Raw genomic sequence first — 27,599 nt, 5'->3', positions numbered from 1 at the left:
TGTTCCATACACCCAAGAGATGTATAGGAAGCACCTGGAGCCACCTTATTCAACACCTGCTTGTGAACCAACTGATCTACAAGGTACAATTATGACACGAATGGGATACAATGTGGCTGACAGGTCTGAAGGTGCATTTTCATGTACTCTGTCATGTTGCTAATCCTCCCACATGGACAGACATTTTCAAGTTGAAACCTGACCTGTTGTCAGATGATGAGGGCTGTAATGTCATCCTACTTTGCACATAATTCAGATATTCTGTGAGTGGAAGGAAGTTTACTGCATTGTGTACATAAGAGGTGTTTGATGAGAAAACAGAAGTGAAACAGAATGAAAGGGAACCAGAATAAATAACTGCGTCTTCTAAAAACACTCATCTTTCCAAAATTTGAAGAATCAATATGTATTTCTTCTTGTAGTGAAGTAAAGCAAACCAAAATGGTTTTGTGCCATGTAATAACCTTGACCCTCTATGTCTCACAATGCAAAAAAATCCCACAAAAACAAAGAAACAAAAATATGCCAAATATTCATAACTGAACATCTATTAGGGGATGTTACTTAGGGCTGTAAACATCCCCATAAATATCTAACTTGAAATTACAATATAGAAATATTAACCAATAGAATCACAGACCATTGAACAAAGCACTCAGTATTAAAAATTAAAACAGAAACAGTCCATCATTTTGGAATTAAGCAAAAGCAGACTTTGAGAATTAGGCCTAAGCTGGTCCCCATGATTGACTTGGGTGCCCACTGTGAGGCAACCAGAAGCTCAGTTTCACTACCTTGCCTCAGGCAGCAGCATCTCAGAATCAGCAAAATACAAGAGCTTCTTGATGGTCAGTCCTAAAATTCGTTCCTAAAGTCACATTCTAAGGTATAATGTAGGCAAAAGTCCAGAAACTGAACATTCTTCAGACCCCGGGAAGATCTGATTCTCTATAAAGAAATCATACTGCACCAAGTTCAATTTCATTATATTATAATGAGGATCATCTCTTTTCAGGCACTTTCTTCCTCCAGAACTCTTTCCCTAGTTTTAAGAGAACCTACTGACAAACAAGCACTTCTGGTAAACAGGAAACCAGAACAGTGGATGTTAAATGATGAGTTGGAGGGGCTTTCACCAGAGCTCTCAGAAAACCTACAGATGTGCTTATTCTGGAATTACTCTACATAATTCTCCGATGACAAATATGCTCACCTGCACTCTTTGGTTAAGAAAGAATGTGTATCCTCATGAAGTACTTCTCTAAATGATGGATTTCTGGGCTAATAAAACTCTGCCAGCATTCTTCTTCTTTGAACACAGTTTTGTCACTGATAAAGATAATTATTGGGTACGGTCCTATCCAATTCCAGGTTTTTCTTCTAGTGTGAGCTCACAATGTCTCCTTTTAACATGAATTAAACATGAATTGATAGCCATCTTCCCATCAATAGTTTTGAAACATTTTTTTAATCTAGGAAACTCTTCAAATGAACTCTTACTCAGAATTATAATATAAAACATGAAAAAGCAGGCCTTCTCCAATTAAAATGAGCACAAGGGACCTTGGGCTTGGATTCAGCCACACCCAGCACATTCTTCCTCTATTCAAGCCTTGGAAGGTTGACCAAAAGTTTGAAAAAAATACCTAAAATACCACTGGGCTAAATTGTATCACAAACTCCCGAGAAGCTCTATGTTTCTACAAAAACAAAGTTATGCTGTCCAAGAAAAAATGTCACATTTCAAAAACATCAGTGCTTGAAGTTTCTCCACAGAGCAAGAGTACTCACCACAATGGGCTTGAGGATGTCTATGTTGGAACGAAGAATCCACTCTGCTGCATCCAGTTTCTCCCTTGGTAGACCACAAAGCTCAGAAATTTCAGGGTCACCAAGTTTAATCACATCTAAGTTTGATCCATTGCACAGACTGGTCAAATGTAATTGGTAACCTTGCAAAAATACCTGGAAGCATTTCATGCAAAGAGAGAAAAGCAAAAGAGGATTACAAAGATGGGAAGCTGGGTCCTCGAAGACCTTGGGGAACCTCACATCAATGCAGCTTTGAAGATCTTAAAAAGGGCAATACTGTAATAGTCCAGTGCATCAGGTCTCTTTATTGAACTTCAGGATGAACCAAGCAGGATCTGAACACACATTTCAAACCAGCCTGTTGTTTCTGACTCATATCTCCCACATCTTGCAAAGGGAAATTCTGAGTCCAATTCTTTTCCTCAATACTGGAACACAATTCAGTGAACAGGAATTCAGAGTCTGAATTTCTGGAACCATTTTTATTATAGGAAAAACATTTTCATTATTTTGGCATTTATAATATAATTGAACTAAATTACAAAAAAAACCATACTATTTATATCTAGGTATGGCTATTTAATCAATTTATAGAACCATGTTCAAATAATGTCAGAATTTGTAATTTTTCTTTTCACTTGTCCTAGAACACAGTGCTAGAGAGTCAGGCTTCTTATCTTCTGAACGATAGGTCAGTTCTAGGTCACTCTTATCTAAGCATTATAGCAAACCCACTAGGCAGCTTCTGCTTGGTTATATTTTGTTTATTTAATTAGCCTTTCTGGGCCTAAATAAACCATGCTTCTTCCTATATCATCCTTATTGTCCACTGGATAACAGGTTCTCTAAGAAGAGAGGCCCTCATTTATGTGCTTACTTTGCATTTAGTTGAATGAATGATGCAGGCTTTTTATTTTATCATCACTAATTCCTCTGTTAGTTTAAGTTGATGGGGTCTGGTCCTGCTTGGAGAAGAACCTAATGTGGGTGATGCACAAAAGGCCTCTCAAACTCACGCAGCTTTTGAAACACTGCAGAGCATTTGGCCTGCAATGGTTTCCATTACATTTTCACATACTCCCACTCAAATGCACTTCAGTTTGTTCCTTTCTTTAACTTGTCTTTGCTGGGAGACCATCAGGCTACCCTTAGCAAATGTACCTAAGATCAGAAACTCCAATTACCATACAAGGACTACTTCCATGCTTAGGATGCCCCTTATTTTAAATTGATGGGTTATGACAGATATCAAATTGGCAGGGGGCAATGGAAATTGTGTAAAATGCAACTATTTTCAAAGCCTGCTGCCTCTGGCCCACCTCCCTACCACACAATTGGTAAACACAAGGCATATTTTCCTACTTTCACAACAGCAGGCAGTGAGCATATTTTTCTAATTTTAAAAATTCTTGATCATGTGAAGACTTTATTTTCAAGCACAAACATTTCCTTAACTTCTGCTTATTATAAAGACAAGCTAATATACAGACATGAGACAGAGTAAGGAAGCAGTTCTCCTTTATGCCAGAGAATAAACTCAAGAAACATCTTTGAGAAATTAATAACCATGCAATCTGCACAGGAGGTATATGAGGAAGTTCTCTAAGAATCTCACATTAAAATTGAATATAAACACCAATAGTACTTCCAGACTTTAAAAATTTATCTTTAAAAGAAATATTCAGTTTATAAAATCTCCTGTCTCAGATTGTACAGACATAAGATGCTCCATATCAATAATCCTCAACCCTGATTCTTTTCCTAGAACAATGAAAATATTTTTTAAAAGTTTAATTCTCTTTAACCTCAAATGTAACTGTTTTAGGAGGAAGTTATCACAAATGTCACCTGACAGCCAGGCAATCAGTTTTATTTCTACCAGTTGGCCTTTGATGCTAGGTTACACATTCAGCTCTATGGAAACTTTGGGAATCCCAGTCTGAGCCAGGTAGTAAAATGAAGTGAAGCTGAATTCAAGCTGAGTATTTCTTTCACCATATTAAAAAGACAGGGGTTTATTCATTTCTCAGGGACTCAAACAATGCACTTAAGCAATGTACTTTCCATCAGCCCCCACTGAGAAAGCTAACAGGGCAGCTTACCTTGCGGAGACGGACATCAGCCCTTAGCATGTTGTCCACAGTAGGCCTTGAGAGAGAGAGATTGTGATATAGGAATCCAGAGAAGGTTTCACTGTCCATCAGGAAATCCTGAAGCTTCAATCCTACCAAAAAATCGTGGGGTTTTTTTCATTGAATAAATGACCCCTCCCCCAAAATACAACAACGCTGTAAGGCAGGTGGAGAAAAATATACTATGCATTGCCTTGTTTTAAACCAATTGACGACCACAGGCTTCTGGCTTAAGCACACAGAGAAATGAATCAGGGGAGCTGTGTTTTATCAGGAGAGACATTTAAAAATTGCTTTCTGATACATACAATGTTGAACCACACTCAGTGTGTGCTCGTAGACTCAAACAGTGACTTGCTTTCTAAACAAAGAGCCAATCCTTTTAAATGATCCATCCATCCCACCTAAGATTTGTAACACTGACTCTACCACTTGTCTCCTCAATGCCATCTCATATGGTGAAAATCAGAGAGACCTAAAGGCTTATTCCCATAGGCCACAAAGGCTGGGAAAGCAACAGTTCTCAAAATTTTAACAAGCATCAGAATTACCTGGTGGATTTGTTGAAACAGACTGCTGGACCCCAGTCCCAGAGTTTCTGATTGCATGGGCCTATGATGAGGCTGAAGAATCTGCATTTCTAACAAGTGTACAGATGACGCTGATAGTGCCGGCCTGGGGACTGCACTTTGAGAAGCACTAGTACAGAGCATTATGCATACCAAAGCACTTTCAGAGACACAGACTCATTTTATTTTGAAACAAAACATGTGATATGGAACTCTAAAGCCCAGGTCTGCCATGCCTTAGGAAAGTATGTAAGGATGCACTTAAGTCTACCCTACTAAATGATTTAATTGCTAAGGGTTTCATATGGATTGCAATTAAACAATAAGCCCTTCGGGTTTATTCAGGAAAGGCTTCAATCCAGTGGTGTGAGACAGAAAATCACTGGTCGGTCTCTAGAGTTGGAGGCTGTGTCTGATGTTATCCTATGGGTATTTCACACCATCTCTCTGAACCTCAGTTTCCTCATCTCCAAAATAAGAGGTTTCTGACAAGGTCTTGGGAAAGACACTCTGACTGATATAATATCCTTTTCTGTCTTATTTCATTTCACTTTCCACCTTTTCTTTTTCCACAGCATCCTTCTATTAACCTAAATTAATTCTTTCTTTCTTTCTTTCCTTTTTTTTTTTCCAATAAAGATAAAAACAGCTCAGCACGACTACATGACTTGCAATTGTGGCCCACAGGCCTAGGCACTACATGACCTCTAGGGGGCAAACTTTGCAAACCCAAATCATTTACCTGGAGAAAAATACTGTACAGATTTAATCTGAAAATGGGGCTACAAAGTGAGGTGTAAGGAGGCCAGGAGCTAATCGTGGGAGCAAAAAAGGTCGTATGTGGAAATAAAGCAGCAGGAGGGCTGGTTCTCATAAGGAGTTGCATGATCCAAGCATGTTCTACCTGAAGTAAACTTCAGTAAATACTGTACGGAGTTCTATAAAGAATACATAAGCACAATTCACATCTCTAGAGAAATGATTCTCCTAAGAAATCCATGTGGCTAACACCTAGGGATTCCTCATGATACCCAGCAGCTGTTTCCTAGGCCTGCTAGTGTACCTCCTCAGAATCAATGCTCCTGCAAACTGTCACCTGCCTGGTGCTTCCCATCACATGTGACGCTATCCTGTTACCATCAGGCTCCCTTCTGTGGTTGTCAAGGCTCAGAGCACCTAAGACTCACTTAGGGAGCATAGGTTAGAATGCAGTTTCTTGGGCCCAATCCATAAAGCTTCAAAAATAGTCGATCTAGAGTTGGTGGCCACAAACGTACATTTTAATAAGGAACATGTGTATCTTAAATGCTGGAAGTCTGGGAGCCATATTTTAAGAAACAATTTACTTATATATTGCTTCCACTAGACTCTGCTTATAAGGACACACAATCTGTGTTTTACCTTAGTGTCCCCAATACCCAAATCAGGGCCTGGGCAAAGAATTACTGCTCTGTGAATGACAGCTGAGGAATAAATACTAATAGATGGGAGTGGGGCTGAGAAGACTCCAGAAGTATCTAGCCTTGCAGGTCCAGGGAGAGCACAGGAATGTCAGGGCCATCCCCAGGCTATACCTGAGAAGCAAACAGGACTCCTAGGCACCAGAGCTGTCTTTCCGGGGCAGAAAGCAATATTCAGAGCATCCTAATTTCTCTACAGTAAGAATAAACAACTAAATAAGCAGGGAGCTACATTTAGGGCCTAATGTGAAAAAGTAGACACTGACTATTATGTAGCAATAGAAAAAGTACCACAACACAATGGGAGTCAGAAACCTGGATTCTGTATTCATTTACTTGCTACAACATTTCACCTAGTGTTTACAGTGCTTTAGCTATAAAATGAGGGGCCGAAAAAGACCTAATGAACCTTTAGAGATCAGAATAAACAAGTCAGCTAGCCCTTATCAACCACTGGGGCCACAAATTCTTCCTAAGCAGAGAAAGTAGTACAGAGTATGATGCTGAGGGATGTCAGAACAGCCCCCCTCCTCTGAAACAGGGCAGCAGAAGTGTGGGATGCTGACCCAGGCTGCACTTTCAATAGACCTGGGTCACCCAGCAACACTCTTGAGACCAGCAAATGTGCTCAGCATGTTTAAAAGACTATTCTGTTATTTCAACAGGCTCTAAGGATGAAAACAGCTGGATGTGATCAAACTCCAACTGCCTATCCCTTGGATGAGACACAAGAACCAAGAGACTGTTAAATAGTCAACAACCCTTGGCAGTGCACACGCATGGTGTGGTACGAAGGCTGGGTAGGGAAATAGCAGGGAGGGCCAGAGATCCCTGGCTACAAAGAACTTGCAGTCTGGTCACATGGATATCTGCACATGTCAGCTCAGGCCGTCACACTCACTGGCAGCTGCAGCTCATGTAGACACAGGAAGGCAAGCTGGTGTCAGGCTGGTTCACAACCTTGGCTACCTAGTAGACTCGCCTGGGAGATTTACAAAAATCCCAAAGCCCAAGCCATCCCCTGGAACAACCAATCAGAACTGCTAGGGATAAGAGTCAGATCTCAGAATTAAAGAGCAAAAAATCTTTCCAGGTGACTCTAGCCAAGTTTGAAAGACAATGATATGGAGAAATGATCAATATTTAGGACCATATTAACTTAAATTTGATGCTACATTCTGCTGTGAATTACCTGTATGACTATGAGAAGGTCATTATGTTTACTGAGGACAAGTTTTCTTACCTATGAACAAATGTTAACAGTATCCACTTTTCAAAAATGCGAGGTCTAGGGAGATTCATATGGAAAGCAGGAACAGTGAGCAACTGGCTCATGACTGGTTCCTAATAAATGGCAATAATTTTGTTGTTATTGTAAATATTTTTTCATACAGATTTACCCATGTACAACAATGCAATGTACAGAAAAGTTGAGGACACAGCCCCTGCCTTCAAGGAATTTTCTGGACTGATAAAGGAGATGAAGAGGCATGTTGATTAAAGAAAGCAGCACGAGGGAGAAGACAGCTAATGGAAGCATGTGTCCAAGATGAGGCCTCTCTGCATGTGCTTCTTGGGGAGATATCTGGCTGGAGTTCTGGAAAAACTCCAAAGAGCCCCAAATCTCCAGAAGCTGTGACTGGTGAGGAGACAACAACCAGGACACACTCCCTGTACTCATAGTGCCATGCACGTAGGTTCGCAACAAATGACTGTGAATGAAGAATAAAAATTGATAAGCAGATAAACAAAGAGAAATGAGATTCCTCAAAACCTAAGATTTGGACAGTAGGAAGGTAGAAGGAAAAGCTGGGTGGGGTATGAAGTTACACAGAGTGACGTTGTACAGGCTACTCTGTCTTTTCCACTATGCTGCTAACAAGAAAATGGTGAGGTGAAGAATATTGAGAAAGCCAGATGTCAAAAACAGCCTTCTCTTTCTCATCCCTTCTTCCTGACTTGGTCCGTGAGTCACCTCCTCCAGGAAGCCTGCCCTGACCTCCCCACCTTCCAAGGGGATTAGGTGGCCCTCTTCTGTGCCCCAACAAAATCCTGCATTTTCCTTGAGTCTGACACAGATAAAGCTGCAGTCGTCTCTGTATACATTTTTCTCCCAGAACAGAAATGTGGGGAGAGCCAGGATTTGTAACTCCAAAGCCAGTAGTGCCCGGCACAGAGGAGCACTCAATCAATGTTGGATACATGAATGAATGAATGAATGAATGAATACAAGTAAGTGAATAAATTAATAAACTTACGTGACCTGGAAAATTTCCAATTATAAGAGGTAAATTCACCTTGCTGCAGTTTAGGAGAAGTGAGAACAGGACATGAATGTGAAATAAAGCAAGTCAAGATGACACCAGATTTCTCTGAGTCCACTCACTCACATCAGCCCAGGTCAAAAGGGAAGTCAGGTCAGCAGCGGGAAGTACAGCAGGAAAACAGAATGAGGGGTGGGAGTCTGAGTCAATTAAATGATAAAATGGAGATGACAATAGCATCTACTTCACTGGACTCAGCTTGGGGTTAAATGAGAAAGTGTACTTGCAGGCCCAAGACAATTTCTGGCATTGAGTAAGATTCTCCATAATGAATGACTAAAACCATTGTCATTTTCAAGAACGACTGATCTCATTAGCTTTGCTGCTAATTTAACCATAAAGCATTACAGAATAGAGAAGTGACTTTGCCATGTATGTTGGGACACTAAGTCTATGATCTATTAAGTGTGTATGTGTGTACATATGTATTTGCCTGACTGATTTCCTAAGCTATATATAATTAGAGAATTATTTCTGCTGATACTTGTGCACAAGTAAAAGATCAAAGCTAGCTACTTTGCCTATTCAGAACTATATAAAAGAATAAATAAGTCTTGTATTTTCCAGAGAATCAATAGGAATGATCACAGCTACCGGTCAGCATGAGGCTGGACACAGAAAGATGGAAGATGGCTGGCTATAAGACCAGCCATTCCAGGCAAGACAGGAAACACTTAGCAGAAAGAACAGTCAGTCATTTAACCTTAGCCAAATGAGTTGATATGGACTGGGTTTTATCTTTCAAATGTGTAGATCAGGAAGAGAATTTCTGACATAATCTTACTCAGTAGTACTGAGTGGAGCACAGGGCCAGACAATATCAGCACTGGATATAACATCACAAGGGCTGAACTCAGATCCCTCTCTGCCACTTCCAAACTGTGTAACCATGAACCTCCCTTTTCACCTTTTCTTAGTTTCTCTGGGCCTTGGTTTCTTTGGATGTAAAATGGGGCAATAACATTCACAGGTTGTTATGATCAGGAACGTGAAAGTACCCATTCAGAACTTATTTTCTTCAAATATTTACATGGGAAACCAGGAAGGTGACTGCTGTAGCAGAACATGGGCATCAATGAGCTGGGTTACTGCTAAATGAAATATGACTCCTGCTGTTCATAGGAAGACTGAAAGTCACAATCCAGCAAAAAGCCAGAAGAGCTTTCTTACCACAGTCTCTGCACTACAGGCCAAAGTATGTGATCTGCTGAGCTTGGCCTCTGTGGTTTTGCCTGAGGAAGAAAACAGCGCCCTACTGAGTTCCCAGGAGCTCTACTGTGAGTACAGTAAGGCAAGGTAAAAGAGAAAGCAAAGAGAAACAAAAGGAGTTTAGAGTTTAAAAAGAATGAGTAAAATGCACATTTGTGGACTAGGGAAGAGTAAAGGAGACTACTCAATTTCTTCCACCCATCTAGGCCACGCCTCTCTGACCAGCCAAGGAAACTCACAGTCAGGCAGAGGGGTGTGGTACGAAGGGCCCTGTCCCTGGGGATGCTTTCATGGTCACTTAAGTGTTCCTTTCCTTCTCTCCAGCCAGCCTGCAAGAGCACAGGCTGGTCTCCAGCTTGGGAGAAAAGGACAGAACCAGGGAGAAGGGAGAAGCACGAAGAGTGGGAGAGGGGGAAAAACAGGGCAGGAGGAAAAGAGGTGGAGAGAGGGGGGAAGAGGAGGGAGGAAGGAGGGAAAGGGAGGAGGGAGGGAGGGAGGACAGCAGCTGGCTGAAAGGCAAAGGGAAGCCCTGAAGTGAGCTGGCTGAGGTTACTATTGGTCAGTGCCCTCCAGGCCCCAGCTCCAGTTTCTCTGCAGTCCTGTGCTTAACATGAAAAGAAACCACAGCCATCAGCAGGTTGAGAAGTGGGTGGAGGAGACAAATTTAAAAAGGAGAAGTAGAAAAAGAGGCCCCTTTTGACATCCACCCAAGGCCTAAATACTCTTCTTAAATGGATGCCCAGTGTGGCAACGGGGGGGGGGGGGGGGGGCAGGGGAATAAGGGTCTTCCGGCCCTGGCCCTGTCAAATGGGCAATGGGCTGGGGTCAGGGTGGAAGGTCAAGGGGAAGAAATTCTAACTCCCGGCTTCACTCAGCCTAAGCTTGCCCAGCCTTATAAACAAGACCTTCACACATTTCTCTGTTGTAAAAGGGCTTAAAACAGACACACTTTGTTGTTGTCATCTTGGTTTGTTTTCCTAATCCTGGGCCTCTACTCTCTTCAAGGCACCAGATGGCTGGGTGTTCTCTGGGAAGAACTTAGTGCTCGGTGCTAGGGAAAAGGGGATAAGGCAGAGGGACTGGCTGTTCCCTGGGGTGTCTCCTTAGGGCAGGTAAGAGCAGGCCAGTGGTGCACGGTGCACATGGCTTCAGGATCTCCCTGCTGGTCATCCACGCCTGGGCTTCCCAACCCAGGAGTTTCTTTCTCTACAGTGAAGGCCTGTAGAGGGACAGGAAGAGATAGGCAAAAAGGTTCAGACTTTAGAGTCTGGCTAGTCTGGTTCAACCTCAATTCCAGAATTTTCCCATTCTGTGGACTTGAGGAAGTCACCTCTCAGGCTCTCTGAACCTTTTGTAAATGAAGGTCCACCTCCCCTAAAAGTGTGAGTTAAACAACACTAATTACACTCAGTGTGTTAAGTACCCTGAACACTGACTCACACACGATGCAAAAGAAAATACAAGCCAAAAATTAAATATATTCAAGGTAAATGTTAATAGAATCTTTATGATAATTATGTGAAGAGTTCCCAAGAGAAAAACCAGACTATGATTAGGTACCCTGAACACTTGGAGGTGGAATCTTTGCTTTAGAATGATGGGAGCAGAATAACCTTAGGAACCACATACTCCTTAAAGAACTTTAATTCTTTAAACTTAGGTTTAATTTTAAACTTATGAATGCACATTAGTTTTACAAACTTCTAAATGGTTACTTGTACCCAAAACAGTAGTGCTGTAGGTCAAAGGAATATTTTTCCTCAGTGCTTCCTGAAGGTAGGAGCTCATGAAGAGATGATGTATGAAGACATAGTCTCTGCCCTTGCCTGCTGAGAGGAGAGGGGCAGAGGGGCTGGTGAGCAGAGCAGTGAGCCTCTAGCTCTTTCTGCTCTCAGAATCAGCACTAAATCAGAGCTAGAAGGAGACACCACTTATCTCTCCCTGATTCACCTATGAAGCCAATAACAACTGCAATGATTTGAATGTCTAAAAAGTCCCATGTTGAAATGAAATCACCAATATGACAATATTAAGAAGTGGGGGGCTGGGAATTTAGCTCAGTGGTTCTGGCGCCTGCCTCAAAAGCACAAGGTCCTGAGTTTGATCCCAGGTACCAAAAAAAAACCCCGCCCCAGCACTGAGGAGGAGGTGAGCCTTCTGGGCCACCATACCACTGCCTGAGCTGGCACACGCACACACACACACACCACACACACACACACACACACCCTGCACTGTTGAAATGAGAAGACACATAAACAGGTCTCAAAACCAGACTTCCAGATCACCTACAGCAACCCCAAAGGGAAACCAATGGAACAATCTGATGATACTCAACCACCTGGACTCCTGCACTGGCAACAAAAGAGGATCTGGAAAAAAATGAAATCAGAAATAATTTCTCAGATAACAGCAGAGATTCTGCCCATAGTGCAAGACATGATTGATAAATCTAGAGAGGACACAGATAAAAAAAATAGAGGAGCTGAGGAACACAATGGCATCCCAACATAAGAAACAAATGGAATCCATAAAATAGATGCAAACAGATTTCCAGGAAATTAAAAACTCCATTGAAAGTTTACGCCGCAGAATGAACCAATGTGAGGACAGAATTTCAGATATAAAAGGTAAGATTGCAATTGGTGACCAGGAAAAGAAAAATTTCTGGAAAATAGTTAGGGACCATGAGAAATCAATCCAGCAGCTGCTAGATGATACAAAGAAGAATAACATAAGACTGATTGGAGTCAATGAAGAAACAGGAGAGAGTGCAGATGACATAAAAAAACTGTTCACAGAAGTGATGGCAGCAAACTTTCCAAGCAGGGGAAAAGAACTTGACATACAGATAAGTGAGGCTTATAGGACTCCAACTAGCCTTGATAAAAGAGGTGGGGCTTTCAAGAAGTCAAGAGGGCAGAGCAGAAGTCATTAAGTCATGAGGGCAGAGCAAGATTAGGGTAAGATTAGGGGCCTTTTAAAAGGACTTGAGGGAGTGGGTTTGTTTCCCTCTGTGCCTTGTGCCATGTGAGAACACTTTGTTCATCCAGAGGATGTAGCAACAAGATGCCATCTTGGAAGCAAAAGGAAACCCTTACCAGACCCTGAATCTGTGGCACCTTGATCTTGGACTAAGCATTCAGAGCAATAAATTTCTATTGTGTAAAATTTCCTATTCTTAGGTATTTTCTTTTGGCAGCTTAAATGAACTAAGATAATATCCATGTCTTACTAATAAGAGGGAAGAGGAAGAGGTTATTGGAAGGTCCTGGAGTAAGGATGGAGGCCAGCTGGTAAGAACCTTCATGGTAACAAAATACCAGTGGGGTTTGTGGCCCCAAAGGGAAAGGGTGACCTAGTAGTACTGGCCAGGGGGGTGGTGGGCATGGTCAGGCTAGGGTCAGGCTAGCTTGGGAAGCCCAGGAGGAAATGAAAAGTAATGCTGAGGAGGTAACACTGGTCCAAAGGCATTAGGAACCTAAAGATAAAAAGAGGAAGAAGCAAGAAGCCAACATGAGAAAAAGCAAGAAAACAGCTGAGAAGAGAACTCTGTGTGGAGACCCTCTGTGAAGAGCAGAGAGACAGAAAGATGGGAGAGAAGGCCCAAAAGAAGAAAGGAGTGAAGAGAGGGTAAAAGGTAAAAAGTATAAAGAAACAAAGTTTGGCAACAAAAAGACTACATCAAGGGGTACAGAAAAGAAGAGCTGGAGAGAAGGAAAAGAGAGTTTAAAGCCATCAGTTCTCACTAGCAACCTGGCTGAACATGGGACCGGACATTCCAAACACATTGTGGCATGGAACTGGAACCAGCCGTTGGCACCCACAAAGTCTGGGAAGAAAGAGTTACAAAGGAAGATGAACTTCCAAGTTACAAACTGAGGTGGTGTTCTTTCCAGGGCTGATCTAGGACGAATTGTTCAGTATACATAATGTAGGGGATGAAAAAAGGAATTGAGATGTGGTATGTACCAACTCCACACAAGGAAGGTAAGCATGTACTGTAGACATGTACAAACAACAACATCAACAAAATAAAGCAAGGAAATCAAGAGGTGGGTGGATGGGGTAGGGGGGGAAAGGAAAGGAGATGAAAGAAGGAATTAAGATGTGCTATTTACATGTACCAAATTCCCACAAGGAATGTAAACATTATATGCCACACACATGTACTAATAAAATAATATATACATATACACCTGATGTATAAATAGTTAATCAAACTCAGTAAGGATATAATGGTTCTTTGTGGAAAGGCAATTTTTAATAATAGAACCTCAGACACATTATATGTATTATTTTCTATAATCTTTAAAACAAGTTTATGAGAAAGTTGTCATTATTATTCTCACTTTTTTTTTCAAATGAAGAGACAGATCTTGAAAAGTTAGTATCTTGCTCAAGATCACTGAACAAGCAAGTGACAAATAGGAACCCAAACAGTTTAACTACGACACTTTGGTTCTTTCCACCCTATTATTAAATCAATTGTTTTACTCTCTAAAAAGGTCACTGGAAGCCAGTATTGCCACCCATCATTCCTAGTGTTGGGTAAAGGAAATATCGCATCATGGTATGGTGGGAAATTGCTGAGCTTGGAGTCAGACAGACCTAGATTCAATTTACAACTTTATTCCATGAGCTTGAATAACAGACATAACAATTTAGAACCTCAGTTTCCTCATCAGTCAAATAGGGGTAAAACTATCAACCTGCTGGTGCTATTTTAAGCCTTGAACGTTACAATCTACTAAAAGTGAAAAATGGTATTACCTGGTGCAACTTTGTTAGACAGTCACTCTACGACTGCCTTCTTTGTGCCTCAATGCAACAACAATGCGAAGGCCAGACATGGGAAAATTTCAGGAAGAAATAAACTGGCCTTCATTTTACCACCCACAGGGTAAATAAATCTTATACAGAAAAGCAGGAAACATTGTTTTTGATGTTAATAAATCAAAAAAAGTTTTAAAGCATCTCATATTTGTGGAGTACATGCCACTCTGTAATTGAATGCAATTGTTTTCTATTCTTGTCCATGTAAAGCTGACCTTTGATTTGATATAATACAGACAACGTTTCAGCACTGCAGTGGAGTGTTGCATCCCCCTGCTCACAGCCCAGCTGGGGCCAGCCCTCCGCCCTGAATGGAAATCAACAGCCTGAGCTCTGGACCAGTCTGGATTTGACGGGTCTGGGAAAACGTTCTCAGAGTAAGTGGAAAGGTTTTAAAACACAAAATTCTGAGGCCCCAAATCAAAACTTTTAACAAGCACACCCACAACATGAATTGCAACTATCCAAAGATTTCAAAGATTTTCCATTTTGATGACACAATGTGGACACCTATTTCATCAGATGTCCCAATAAGATGACATGTAGGGGTACCGCAAGAACAGAATACAAGGTTTGGAGTTGTAATCTCAACTTTAGTGGATCCCCTAATGGGATGAAAGGCTTCAGGTAAGAAAGTGCAAGTGACTATGAATCACAGGATATTCTTTGTAGATGCTCTTGGGACACATACTAGGTGCCTGTTACGCATAAAGCCTGGAAGCACAGGAAGTCTGTCATTTCTCTCAGAAGCCCTCTTCCTTCCTCTCATTCCATCTGTGCACGCCCAGGGCCCTGTGACCTTGACCTCAGGGAAGTTTCTGACTATCCAGGGTAGCCCTCCTAAGGATGTAAAGGCAGAGTATAAAAGACTGGAGCTCTGGGTGCCTCATTTCTTTGAGCACTCACACTATACACTTGAGTACATCCTTTGTCTACCTCTAATAAATCCTCATGTCTTTAAAAAAAAGACTGGAGCTCTGGTCTTATTGCTGCACCCAGCCAGCTGTGCTTAGTTAGACAAGTTACTTAGCTTCTCTGAACCTTGGCTGATTCATGTGCACAGGAAAAATAAAATCCCCTACATTCCACAATAGTGTGAAAATGCAGCAAAGTAAAATAGAAGCCTGGTACTTAGTATGCTAGGCACTTTAACCTTGCTGCCTCATTTACTTGCTATACCATCCCTGAGGTGCTACTGTTATCCTATTTTGAAGAAGCTGAGGCACAGAGATGTTATGGTATGGTATTATCCAAGGGCACACAGATAGTAAGCAGCAGAGCCAGGATTTGAACCCAGACAATCTGGCTGCCACGTCTATTCACTTAACACCAAGATATTTACGAAATGTTAATTGTACACTTTTTCCCTCAAATCCCTGCCAGAGTCGACTACCTTGTTATGTCACTACAACTACCCTGCCCCCTGGAGCTCATGTCTTTTTGACTTTCAAAGATTAAATCAGAAGCAAAAGTCCACACCATGAATTCCCAGTATTACGAGTAAATTACCCAACAGTAAACATGACCAGAAAGGTACGATCTGTTTCCTAAGTCCTGAAGGACCAATCTCTCAAAAATCTTGGGTCCAAGCCACATATCTTCACCCCAATGACATGAGCTTCAGAAGGCTTAAAGGGGAGAAGAGAGAGCATCTAAAAAGCCTCTGAGTTAAGGGTCATAGGAGTCCAGCTGCATTGGTCCTTATTGGAGGAAGCAGAAAAGGACTTCAGACCACAGCAAAAATCTATGTAGGCTGTGTACTGCCCAACTTGAAAGGACACAATTCTCCTGGGATGTGCCATGCAAATGACCCATGGGGTACATGACTGCCAGAAATGTGTCATTTGCCAGCCCTATGTATAGCTTGGAAGCCACCCCTCAGCTGTCCTATCTATCTTTCCTGGTCAAGCCTACAGGTCCAGAAAATGATCTTCTACAGTTCCAGAAAGCATGTAGTGGACTATAATAAAATGTGTAGTAAAAGGTGTCAGTGTAGCTGTACCTTGGGACACAGCCAGACACCTGGAGAGCTAGACTAGGATCTGGGCTGAGTCCCAGGCACGGCAGGGAGTGGCTTTCTGGCATCTAGCCACACCACAGTGCCCTCAGCCTTCTCCATTCACCTGGGTCATGCCACAGCTGTAAAAGTTGAAGAATTTCCACAGGACCTACACAAGCCTAGAAATTGTCCCCAGACCAGCATAAGCAATGATGAGACTTGGGAGCTTTCATGAGGGATGTGGCAATGGGTAAGAGGCTAGCTAACTGTGGAAATAAGGAGGCAGGCAGAGTTGAGTAACTCCCTAGAGGGGCTATGAGGATGGTCAACCCCACAAGGGCAAGAAACGCAGCTCCAGTATACGTACTTCTCACCCTCCAGCCAAGCAGGAAAACCCCTCTGTGTAGCGACCTACTGTACAGGGGTAACCACTCAAGAAGGACCCGCATCCGTGGTGCCACCTGGAGTTGAAGGACAGTCTATAATCAAAATTCTAGGATTTGGGAGAGGAGCAAACATTGGGACAAAGTGGATGCCTGAGCAAATATGTCCAGCAGGGAAAAGGATAATGAGCCCCTCAGTTATCACTAAGGAACATATTTTAAGTAGCAGCAAAAGAAATAAGCAGCAAAAAAGTAAAAACACATGAACAACAAAAGAACACCTCCTTCTCCAGCACGGTCTTGATTCTGGACAGCGCTAACCCACTAAGGACCCTTAGCTTGGGCTCATCTGCTGCTCAGCCCACTGAAAAGGTGCCATCAAAGCAAGGCTCAGGAAATCACGTGACTTGGAGAGGTGAGTGAGGCAAAGAATAGGACAGGGCCAGGGAAGAGGCTGGGAAAGGGGCAGCTCCTCTTCCTCCCCAAGGCCCAGTACCCTGGCAGAAGCAGATGCAGGTTTGTAAGGCCTAGGACTGACGTTAGTTATGCAGAGCACTGCCTTTAAGAAAAAGAGCATTTTTAAATATCCTACTTTTGCAGACTTTATGAAAAATATCACTGTACAAACTCACTGGTAAGATCCCTCAAAGGGCCTTGAAAGGGGGGCATGAAAGTAAATTTCTTTAGATTCCCAGTAAATGCTCTTTTTGCTTCTGGGTTCAGGGCAACCCTTCCAATGAAGTTCTCTGGAACACAGAACTTTGTGGAAGGAAGAAAGCCAAGATTATCTTTAGAAATTCTGTCATTAATACAAGGGAATGAACTCCACAATTACATGTAGTGGAATTTTTTTACTTTTCAGAGCTCTTTCACATGACCCTTACAATACTGTGAGAAGGAGAAAGAGCAAGTATTTTAATTTCTCTCACTTTCATTCCAAAAAGATGCACTGATTGCCTACCATGTGCCTGCTACTGTGCTGATGCTTAGGATAGAACCACGAACAAGACCCAGTCCTGCCTTGAAGGGGCCACAGTCTGATGGACAGCTCATACCACCATTAGTCCCAGATATCCCCATCCAAGTTCCCAAAGTGAAGCACCATCAGGTTTTCTCACCACATCTCAATTTTGAGGGAAGGAAATTTGAGGCCCAGAGAGGGTGAACAAACTGGCAAAGGCCAAACATCCAGAAACAGTAGGAAGTAAAGCAGCACCAACTTATTTTATGTCAACTATGTGCTAGAAGCTCCCTATAAGACATCCCTAGAAGTCATTTCAGTGATACTCAGTGACTCACAGTGCAGCTAATTTCCATTTTTCAAATAAATCAAAGGCCAAGAAGAATCAAATTTGCCTAAGGTTCATTTATGAAGGCTAGAGCCTGAATTTATTGCCAAAACAATCTTAACACAGTGCTCACAACTTTCCCTTATACAATACTAGCATGTTCCAACCTTCAGTCATTTATAAATTACTCTCGAAAAGTTTACCACACTCACATGAAAAGATGCATTCTTTAAATTAACTTCAGTTATTTTTTCTATTTATGTTCCTTTAATCTGTAATACCTATGAAATTGCAATTTGATATGGGTTAAAATTAAGTATTGTCATCCATGTGTTGCCTGAAATCATCCCAGATGTCACACAAAACTCCCTCAAAGAAACAGTCATCTTCGTCAGTCTGCATCTCACAGGGTCAGAATCGACACATCACTCTTTCTATACTTTCTGAGAATTTGTCCAATATTTGCTTCCTTTCAGTTGCAGTCATAATGCAATTTATGAGGAATGAATGCTTCTGACACTGACTCTCAAACATTAATTTAGCCACAACTCAATCTGTGTGCTTGTACTCTGGTTTAGCAAGAAAACAGCAAAATGTCTAAAATGTTCCAGTGATTAAAAAATGAGTAAAGCATCTCTGTAGCTTCCTTCTTGGCTCCTAATTAGGATGGTTTCATGTATATTTAAAAAATTTTTTCCATGGCTGATCTCTCAAAACTAGAAGGAGGCCTTCCCAGCTGTAAGATTATTAAGACAATACAAGATAGCACTGTGGAGAGAGTATTGCATGGGGTGGCAAGGGTATGGCTATTCCCAGAATATCCCTTCCATAGTTGTGGAAACTCAACGAATTGACTTCTCCTTGAAGGATCAGGTTATTCTTTTGGGGGGGGGGGTGCGGAATACCAGCAATCAAACTCGGGTCCTTGCACTTGCAGGGCAGGTGGCAGAACCACTGAGCTAAATCCCTGGCCCCTGAGGTTACTCTTTAGAACAGAAGTTTCAAATAGTTTTGGATACCCTGGTGTCCCAGTATCTAGAACCATGGCTGGGAACTCTCTCAGGTCCCAAGGCATAAAGTCCAAAGAGATTGACAGACTTTGAGAGATTGATCCAAGTCTCAAGTCTTGGTCACTCAATTATCAAAGATGTGGACAAGAACAAAGAGTTATTCATCAAATTCCCAGATGACAGGAAACAGCAAGAAGCAACAGATAAAATACATGACAAAATCAGAGTTCAAAATTGATTTGGTAGGATAAGACTGCATATGAAATCTAAAAAGGTAAATTAGGAAAGAGATATTTTCCCTCTAGTTCAAAAAACTAATGGCACAATTTAAAAAAGGAGAACAAGTAACTTGCAATTCTGTGTGTTTTTAAAAAATCTGTAATTGTGGTTGATTGCACATGAAGTATGAGTCAACAGAGTGATGTGAATGTCAAAAAGCCTAATGCAGTCACAGATTGCATGAACAGGAACATGGGGCTCAGAGCAAAGGAGGCAAAAGCCCCTTTCTTGTCTGCTCTAGAATACTTTTGTAATTTCTGGTAAACTTCAAGAATAACACAAACACACTGAGACACAGCCAGAAAAGAGGCAGAAATTTGGGAAGAAAAGCACTGTGGAAGAGAAATGAGGACATTTAGCCTAGAAAAATCAAAGACTCCAAGAAGAGAAGGCAAACTCCAGGAAAAGAGGGCTGTCTTCAAACTTTCAAGGGTAATAGAATCAGCCTTAATCCCCAGAAGGTATAGCATGGTGGCAAACATTATGGCAACTAAAGCTGTCAACACCCAAACTGAGCTACTTTGAGAGAAGTGGAGTGAGTGTATAGTACAGAAGGTAAACAAAGGCAGAGCATTGGACCAGACCAGCTCCCAGATCTTTCACACTCTGAGACAGATGGTCCAGGAGGGGAGTGAGTGTGAGGGCAGATGAACACCAGTCCCTAAGTAAGGATCAACATTGACATATCCCGGCCTCTCCAAAATGTAAAGCACTGTTCAAAACTAGCAAGATATTACTGACTTCCCCTAGAAAGATGCAGGATTTCTGTACATCTCCCTCTGGAACTGAGGCCTGGACTTGTGTTGTAAGCCAAGCAAAGACAGATGACAGGAGTTTAAAAACTAGTTGCAATGCCAAAAGGAGGACATACTGGGTGACTTAACACTGACACGACACAATCAAAATCAGACAAGACCTCCTCTCTGCAAAGCCATGAGCAGAGGAATGACCTCTCTTCTCCACCTTAACTCATGTCCCAGTCACTCTAACATGGTCCACCTGAGAGTTCCTCACACCTGACAAAGGAGCTCAAGCACAGATACACCTCTCCGCTGGGAAGTGACATCTCCCCTGTACCAAGCCCAGTGTGGCTCTGCGACCCTTTTTTGCCAGGCCTCACATGGCCCACTGCCTTCTTTCTTGCCCAAGAAAAGCACAGTTCTGTCTTCCCAGGAAAAAACTCCAATCCAAGCCTGGTTTAAATGCTAGCACTTTATACCACTGCTGCTTTTGCCAAATGAATCACAAACTGGGGAGACCTTTCAGCAGAGGCCAGCCCACTGCATTCCATCCTCAAAATGAGTAAGAGCACTTTCCTGGAGCAGTGGCAGCAGGTGGTCTGTGATGGGCCAGAGTGATTCAGTACTGACATTGCTTAGAACCACTAGCACACAGTGATAATAAAAAGCAGACTAACTTGCATAGGCTTCATTGTTGCTTCCAAATTCTCTAGGCTACGCAAGCCATCCTTGCCTGCACCTGGTAGATTGCTCCCTCTAGCTTCTGTCCCTTGGCAGGCCACTGTCTGGGAGGTTATGCTGTGACTCTGCAGCCAGTGCCTCAGTCAGAAAACTGCCTGTTCCTCAGAGATTTCCCTGGTGTCATGCATAAGCTGCCTGGGCACTTACCATATCAGAGACAAAGATTTTACTTTTTAAAGAGCAGAGCACAATATCATCAGACTAGATCAAATGATACTTTCCTTTTTGAAATAAATGCTTAACTTTCACTTACCTACATGAAGTTGAAAATTTAATTGTTCTTAAATACATGGAACTATCCCCTTTCTATAAATCTATCCATTCATGGCAACCATATGACCAACTCAAAAAACACAACTGACAGCAGCCTGTATCCCTAGCTATCCCTCACACCAAGCCTATAACATTCCTATCTGTATCTTTCTTCTATCTCCCCAGAAAAGGCCAGCCCCACTGGGATTCTCTAGGTTTTTGCCCCAATGCCTCCTCCAGTGATGCCCTATTACCCAGGAACTCATGGGCTTCCCTTAGGGAAGAGCTAAAGGAAACAAGGCCCAAGCCACCTGGGCAGGTCACTGTCCAATTCCAAATGCATACCCAGAGGGCTTTTGCTTACTTGGGCTGGAATTCTCAATCTGCTTTAAGGTCCTCAGAACTTTGTATATGTCCTTTATGCTGGTGTCTTTCCGGCTGTATAAAAGAAGCCTCCGAGCATCTGAGAACAGGCGAGACACACTGTAAAGGGCACAAGGAAAGGAGAAAAGCTCTGGTTAGGTCAGCTGCCTCTCTCACGTTCAGAAAGTGACTGCCAAGTCCACCTGCCCCAGCCTGGTTTCCTGACCCCCACAGGCTGTTCCTGGCCACTTCTCCTGCTCCTCTCATCCAGCCTCACTGAAAACCTATACTCCCACCTGCCCATGCATCATCTTTGCCTCAAATGCCCTTCTTGTGGGTCTAAACACTTAAATAGCCCTCCGAGCCCAGTCTAACACACACACACACACACACACACACACACACACACACACAGAGCAGATTTATATGCTGAGGCACAGCAGATAAATGCCAGTGCCTAGAGCCCAGGATATTCTTAGAAGCCCATGAAAACATTTTCATCTTTTAAGAATTCAGAATTAAAAGTGAATCTCATAAGGGTGCAGATATAGTAATAAATCTGCCATGGATTATATTCATCTTTACACCAACACAGTCACAAAATGCAATTTTTAATATCTTTGGATGGAAGAAAAGGCCTACGGAGTCTCCAAAGCTTGTGGTCCATGAACTTTACAAGATAGCCCTGCCTGCCTCCACTGCAGCACCCTCAGAATTGTCTTGCAGCAGATCCTACTTGGCATGACTCTGTGCACTTGAAGACATTATGGTTTGGGTCTAGATGTCTCCTCAAGGCCTCATAAGGTCATAAGTGGGGCTTTTTCAAAGGTGGCTGAATCTAGAGTGTGTGACTGATTCATGGTGCAATGGCAGGATTAAGGGTGCTGGGATTAAGGGTGAGTGATTACTAAGTCAGTCCACTGATTGGTTTGGCACCACCCTGATCCTGGCAGCCTAGATACAATATAAGGGACAGAAAGAGGTTTGTCTTGCCCCTTGCTTATTGTTTTTTCTGACTTCTGCAATGAATGCAATGAACTGTTTCTCCTCTGTGATGCCTCTCTGCCATGTGCCACTCTGCCTTGGAGCCAGCCAACTACAGATTGAAACCTCTACAAACTAAGCCAAATAAAATTTTTCCTCCTTTAACTTTGGATGTTGGGTATTCTGTCTCAATAACAAAAGAAAAATAACTAAGACAATGACTCTTCAGTTATTTTTGGCAGAACCTGAAAAGGCTCCTAACTTATTATGTCCAGCATCAAAACTAAGAGCCAACAATACAAAAACAAAGGAATCAGCCTCTTGCTCTCAAGGAGCTCCCAACCAGGGAAGAAATGACCTGCAGACAGAGGTGACATTGATGTCTGACAGGGTAAGAGCAGTGACCTGAGAGAAGAGGCCAAACACCCTCTGCCTGGGCAGTAAGCTCCCAGAGGGGCAGACCCCTTCCAGTGCCTATCTTTATGCTGTCCTGACCTCAGTTCCAAGAACCCATCTCCCCATTTCTGACGTGTTGTAAATGCTTGCTGAGTAAGTGGACTGATCATTAGGCAGACCAGGTGGGCTGTGTCTCCCTTCCCTTCTTATTAGCCAGTTTTTGGAGGCACAGCCTCCAACCAAACAGCTTTTGGCTGCATAACATCGTTACTCCTAAAATGCATCAGAGTAACATCTCACAGCCTTAAATCTTGCAGCAATCCTCTCTTTCTTCATTCTTCAGACTTTTCTGTACAACCCTTTCCAAGAAGGCATGGATAAGTATTAAATGACACACTTGCAAAGAAAACCTGATCTGATACTTACATGGATTTGTTAAAGTTTCCAACAACCCCAGGAGCCTCACCAGGAGTCGGATAACGGAAACAGGGGTTGTTAGCATTACAGATGATCCCCTGAACCCAAGGAAGCGTTCCTGCAGAAGGCAAGGCTTTGTTTGGAAAGTGGCCTGTTGAAATAGAGAAGAATCACACAGGAGAAATATTAATTCTTTGAAACAATTTTGAGATCCCACCTATATAATACTTTCTCTAAATCTATCTGTCTCATTCTCCACATCCCAGAGATTTGCTCCTCTGGACTAATCTGACCCTGAGTTGGAAACCTGGCATCAGAGAGCACTTCTTAACCTGCTTGGCATCATCTGTACAGTGGGGTTCATGACACCAGTCTTGGAGAAGTGCTAAGTGAGGTTGGGCGGGCCATGTACAGAAAGTGCCTGAATGCAGCAAGTGCTTGGTCATCATTAGTTCACTTTCTACCACCAGCCTCACCTGTCAGCAACACAAAGGGGCCTTGGGGACATCCTAATCCAATTCCTTCACATTCTAGAAGGAAACTACACCAGGTTATAGTGGCCAATGAAGAACACTGAGGGAGCCAGTGGGAATGACTAGAATAGATGAGTAGATCATCTCCATGATCCCAATCCAACTCCCTTCCTTGTATCTGCACTTTCCTTTGTAATCTAGTTCTTCTCAATTCCCTCTGGTACTCTCCTTAGTTTGCCAACTGTTTGAGTTTTATCTCCTATGCCAATTCAAAGGGTCGTCAAGGGCACCTAAAACTCTTGCTCACTTGGGTTCAGACATCATCTGTGGAGCTACACTTATTTTGTCACTCATCAGAAAAATGAGGCCCCATCCCCTAGGTCACCCTTTTCATCCCCACCCTCTTCTCCTTTCATTATGGGAACTTTCACCAACAGCATGATGGGGCATGTCCACGCTGGGTTCAAAGCTTCAAAGGCACAGATTGGTTTGTGGCAGTCATCCATCGCTGCTGCTTATGTAATCAGGATAAATGTGTCCTGGATCAGGGGCTCTTAATCCCAAAGCCTGTTAGGTTTGGACAGGAAGTTCATGGTTCCAGCTTTCATCATCTTCTCGGGGTTATATGTGACACATAAAAGCTGACAACCATTAGGAGCCACAACTCTGTGTGGTAAAGAACTTGTAGCTTCACAAATTTCAGGGTCTGATCAGCTGGGATTCGCATGAAGTCACTGCATATTGCTAAGCAGCAACTTTGGCCACATCACTGAAAAATCTCCTAACCCTTAGTTTTCACATCTGTAAAATGCATGAGGTAAATATTACATGAGCTCTTACCAGCAAAATACTTTTGTAGAGTGCCTAGCAAAGGATAAAAGCTCAGGGAATGGGACTATTTTGGGGGATTTTTTTGTTTGTTTTGAGACAGGATCTCGCTATGTAGTTCAGGCTGACCTTGAGCTCACTATAAAGTTCAGGCTGGCCTAGAACTCACAGCAATCTTTCCACCTCAGCCTCCCGAGTGCTGGGATTACAGGTATGCATCACCAAGTGTGGCTAGTTTTGAGGCACTATGGTGATGAGCCTACACTAGTACTTCCTCTGCTGCCCAGCCAGAACTGCTGCCCACTTTTTCTCTCTCACAGCTACCACCTTCCTTCAGAGTAGGAACCTTGTTTCATTCATCCTTCCATCTTCATGCAAATGTGCTAAAAGAGACTCCCGAGAAGTTAACCCTAAACCAGACTTTACTCCACTTTGCACATCTGTATTGCACGCCTTCTATCTTTTCCTTCTACCTATTCTCCAATCAGAGACAACATCTAAAGCAAGGATGGGACAAGATTTGATCCCTGTGGCCACTCTGCAGGGACTCTGGCCTGTTGAACATTTACTCAGTTAATCTTTTAATCTGTCTGTTAATAGTTCAAGGAAAACCAAACAAGGCCCCTTGCCTAAGTCAGCTGCTCCCCATTCAGATGAGATTTATGTAACTCAACCAAATACTCCAAGGACCAAGGGATTCTCTTCTTTCAACTCCCAGAAATACTGACATTAAAGGCAGGGAGGTGTATATTAAAGCAGTACAGGGCAGCAATGGTGAAGGTATTTCAGGCTGTCCATTGGTGGGGAAAGCAAAGACCTTTTAGATATACATATATGTTGTGCCCCTGCTTATTTGCAGACAAAAGCAGACACTGGGTGTAAGGCATGACAATCAATTAACTAATGGATTCCCAGGACCCACTCAGGGAAGTCATTTGGACCTTGACAACTCTAGGTTGAACTGGGAAACATTTATGAGGAAGAATCCTACACTAGTCCTTTGTTCCCAAGACAAGATACCTCTGCAAACTTCACCTTAGCTTTCAACTCTGCCCTTCCAACTAGGTCCCTAGAGGGAAATGAGAACAAGAGGTAAGTCTACAAAAAGTACACAGATGGATGGAGAAAGTTTTATCTGCTTTCCATAGGTACAAGAATTTCACAACACTTTCAAAAATCTAAGGTCTGGCAACTGAAGGATACGGATATTCAACAAGTTGCCCAAGATCACAAGCCCAGTGCATGGCAGAGCCAGAACCCAAACAATTTGTCTGATACTAACATCTGTGCTACCCCCATTACACCATCTTGCCTGCTTGTGATCCTCCCAGAAAGAGAATAACCTGGGGATGAGAAAGTTGAGCACGCCCTAAAACATGTACTTCTGTGGGGCCCAGGGTAATGCTTACGTAAAACTGCATATGCGCTTGCTAATCAATAACAAAAACTCTTTGAGATTCCAAAAGAAAAAGCAGAACTAACACACAGACCCATCAACTGAGTACAGATTTCGTTATGTGTTCTGTTCCTTTCTGATGAAATCAGAAAAATCATACCTGGAAGAATGTCCTTGAGGTTTTGTGTGTATGCTTGAGTATGTATAACATGTATTTGCAAATTAGCATGTAAGTCACTGCTGCTATGTGCTGGGAGAGATGGGACCAGGCCAAGGCATATGATTAAAAGTACCTTGGCCCCATGGCTTTCCTAGAAGAACAAAATCCTGTAAGCCTACGGGTCTGACGGGGCTATGGGTGGAGCTGATCAGTGGTAAGAAAAGTCCTTGGGACAGTGAAGCTGAGGTCCTAGATGAAACCCCCCTCATAAGTGGTGATCCTTTAGATTTGAACATTTTCTACAGAGTCAAACCACCCATCCATAAAAGCTTATGATTGTAGGATGACAATACCAGTGACAATAATACAAGGTATTATCATTCCCTTTTTTAAAGAAGCTGAAGTCACTTGCCCAAGTGGTATGCCCAATGAAACCCAAATTCAACCCAGATAGGCTTGTGCTTAGTCACTACTGCATTTCCCGGCCTCACTGTAAAGGTCATTTTCAAAACACACAACTGAGAGTCAGATAACCTGAGTTTTATTTGGTCTCTACCCCACATCTACAAGATGTGGAACCACTGGCCAGTCCCTGAACCTATATTAGCCCCAATGTACTTATCAAAAAGCTAACGCAGGGCTCGGAATTTAGCTCAGTGGTGCTGCCACCTGCCTCGAAAGCGCAAGGTCCCAAGTTTGATACCTGGTATCAAAAAAAAAAAAAAATTAACACAAATGATAATAATAATAGTCTACTATACGAAGTTTTTAAGAAAATCAAATGAAATATATTAGTCAAACTGAGATGTTCTACACAAATGCAACTTAATGTGTTCCATGATTTTCAACTGTGTGATTAAGACTTAATGCATGTGGAAAAGACCAGCAGGGACCAGATGATATGGTGCTAAGCCACTGCCTTCAGAGTGTTTTTAATCACCACTTTCTGAACTCTCAGTAAAGTTATTTTATTTTCATGGTTTAAAAAGTGAGAAACAGATGTCAGCTATTGTTATTATTACTATTATCACCACTTACCAGGACTGAATATAGTCTCCTCAGTCAATGTCTTATCAAAAAATTAGAAGCCTAGGGCTGGGGATTTAGCTCAGTGGTTCTGGCCCCTGCCTCGAAAGCACAAGGTCCCGAGTTCGATCCCAGGTACCAAAAAAAAAATTAGAAGCCTAGATTTTCTGTTTCAATCCATATGTGGGTATTCCCTAAAGAAAGCATCTTCGGAAAAGGTAAATTTAGCCCATGTTCACTGCGTGGATTTCACTTTCCAGTGGTGAGTCTCAGGCATGGTCCACAAATACTCACATTCATGTTGTTCGTAGGGTGGGTAGTTCAGCCGAACAGAGATCAAGATCAGGAAGATAAATAGAGGCCAGGCCACTTCCAGCAATAGCTGACACTGAGCAGGAAATAAGACAGAGCAGTGTGAATTTAAAAAGCAACATAGTGCCCAGCACTACTGGGCTCTGGGAAATGCACAGAAAATTCACTTAACAATTGGGCAATTTCTCCAGCCTACCTCACCACTGTCT

General features: G+C 42.5%; 1 protein-coding gene across 3 annotated transcripts in view; it reads right to left on the bottom strand.

The window, feature by feature from the left end:
- The window catches only part of Abca1 (ATP binding cassette subfamily A member 1), a 140,970-nt gene that overhangs the window by 86,645 nt on the left and 26,726 nt on the right, over positions 1 to 27,599 (bottom strand). For 2 of the 3 annotated variants that reach the window (XM_021261186.2, XM_004848191.3), the window contains exons 3-7: positions 27,373 to 27,466; positions 23,205 to 23,346; positions 21,400 to 21,518; positions 3,915 to 4,036; positions 1,792 to 1,965 (exon numbers count right to left, since the gene is read on the bottom strand). In XM_021261186.2, coding sequence (XP_021116845.1) covers positions 1,792 to 1,965; positions 3,915 to 4,036; positions 21,400 to 21,518; positions 23,205 to 23,346; positions 27,373 to 27,466 — 651 coding nt within the window. Of the gene's footprint in view, positions 1 to 1,791; positions 1,966 to 3,914; positions 4,037 to 21,399; positions 21,519 to 23,204; positions 23,347 to 24,103; positions 24,236 to 27,372; positions 27,473 to 27,599 lie in introns of those variants that run through there. The other variant, XM_087184205.1, reaches the window with a different exon arrangement.

This window comes from Heterocephalus glaber, unplaced genomic scaffold (genome assembly GCF_053883595.1).
Source record: "Heterocephalus glaber isolate CG9 unplaced genomic scaffold, H.glaber_assembly_v1.0 deba00001481, whole genome shotgun sequence".
NCBI classification, from domain to species: domain Eukaryota; kingdom Metazoa; phylum Chordata; class Mammalia; order Rodentia; family Bathyergidae; genus Heterocephalus; species Heterocephalus glaber.
This window is presented reverse-complemented; position numbering and strand designations above follow the sequence as displayed.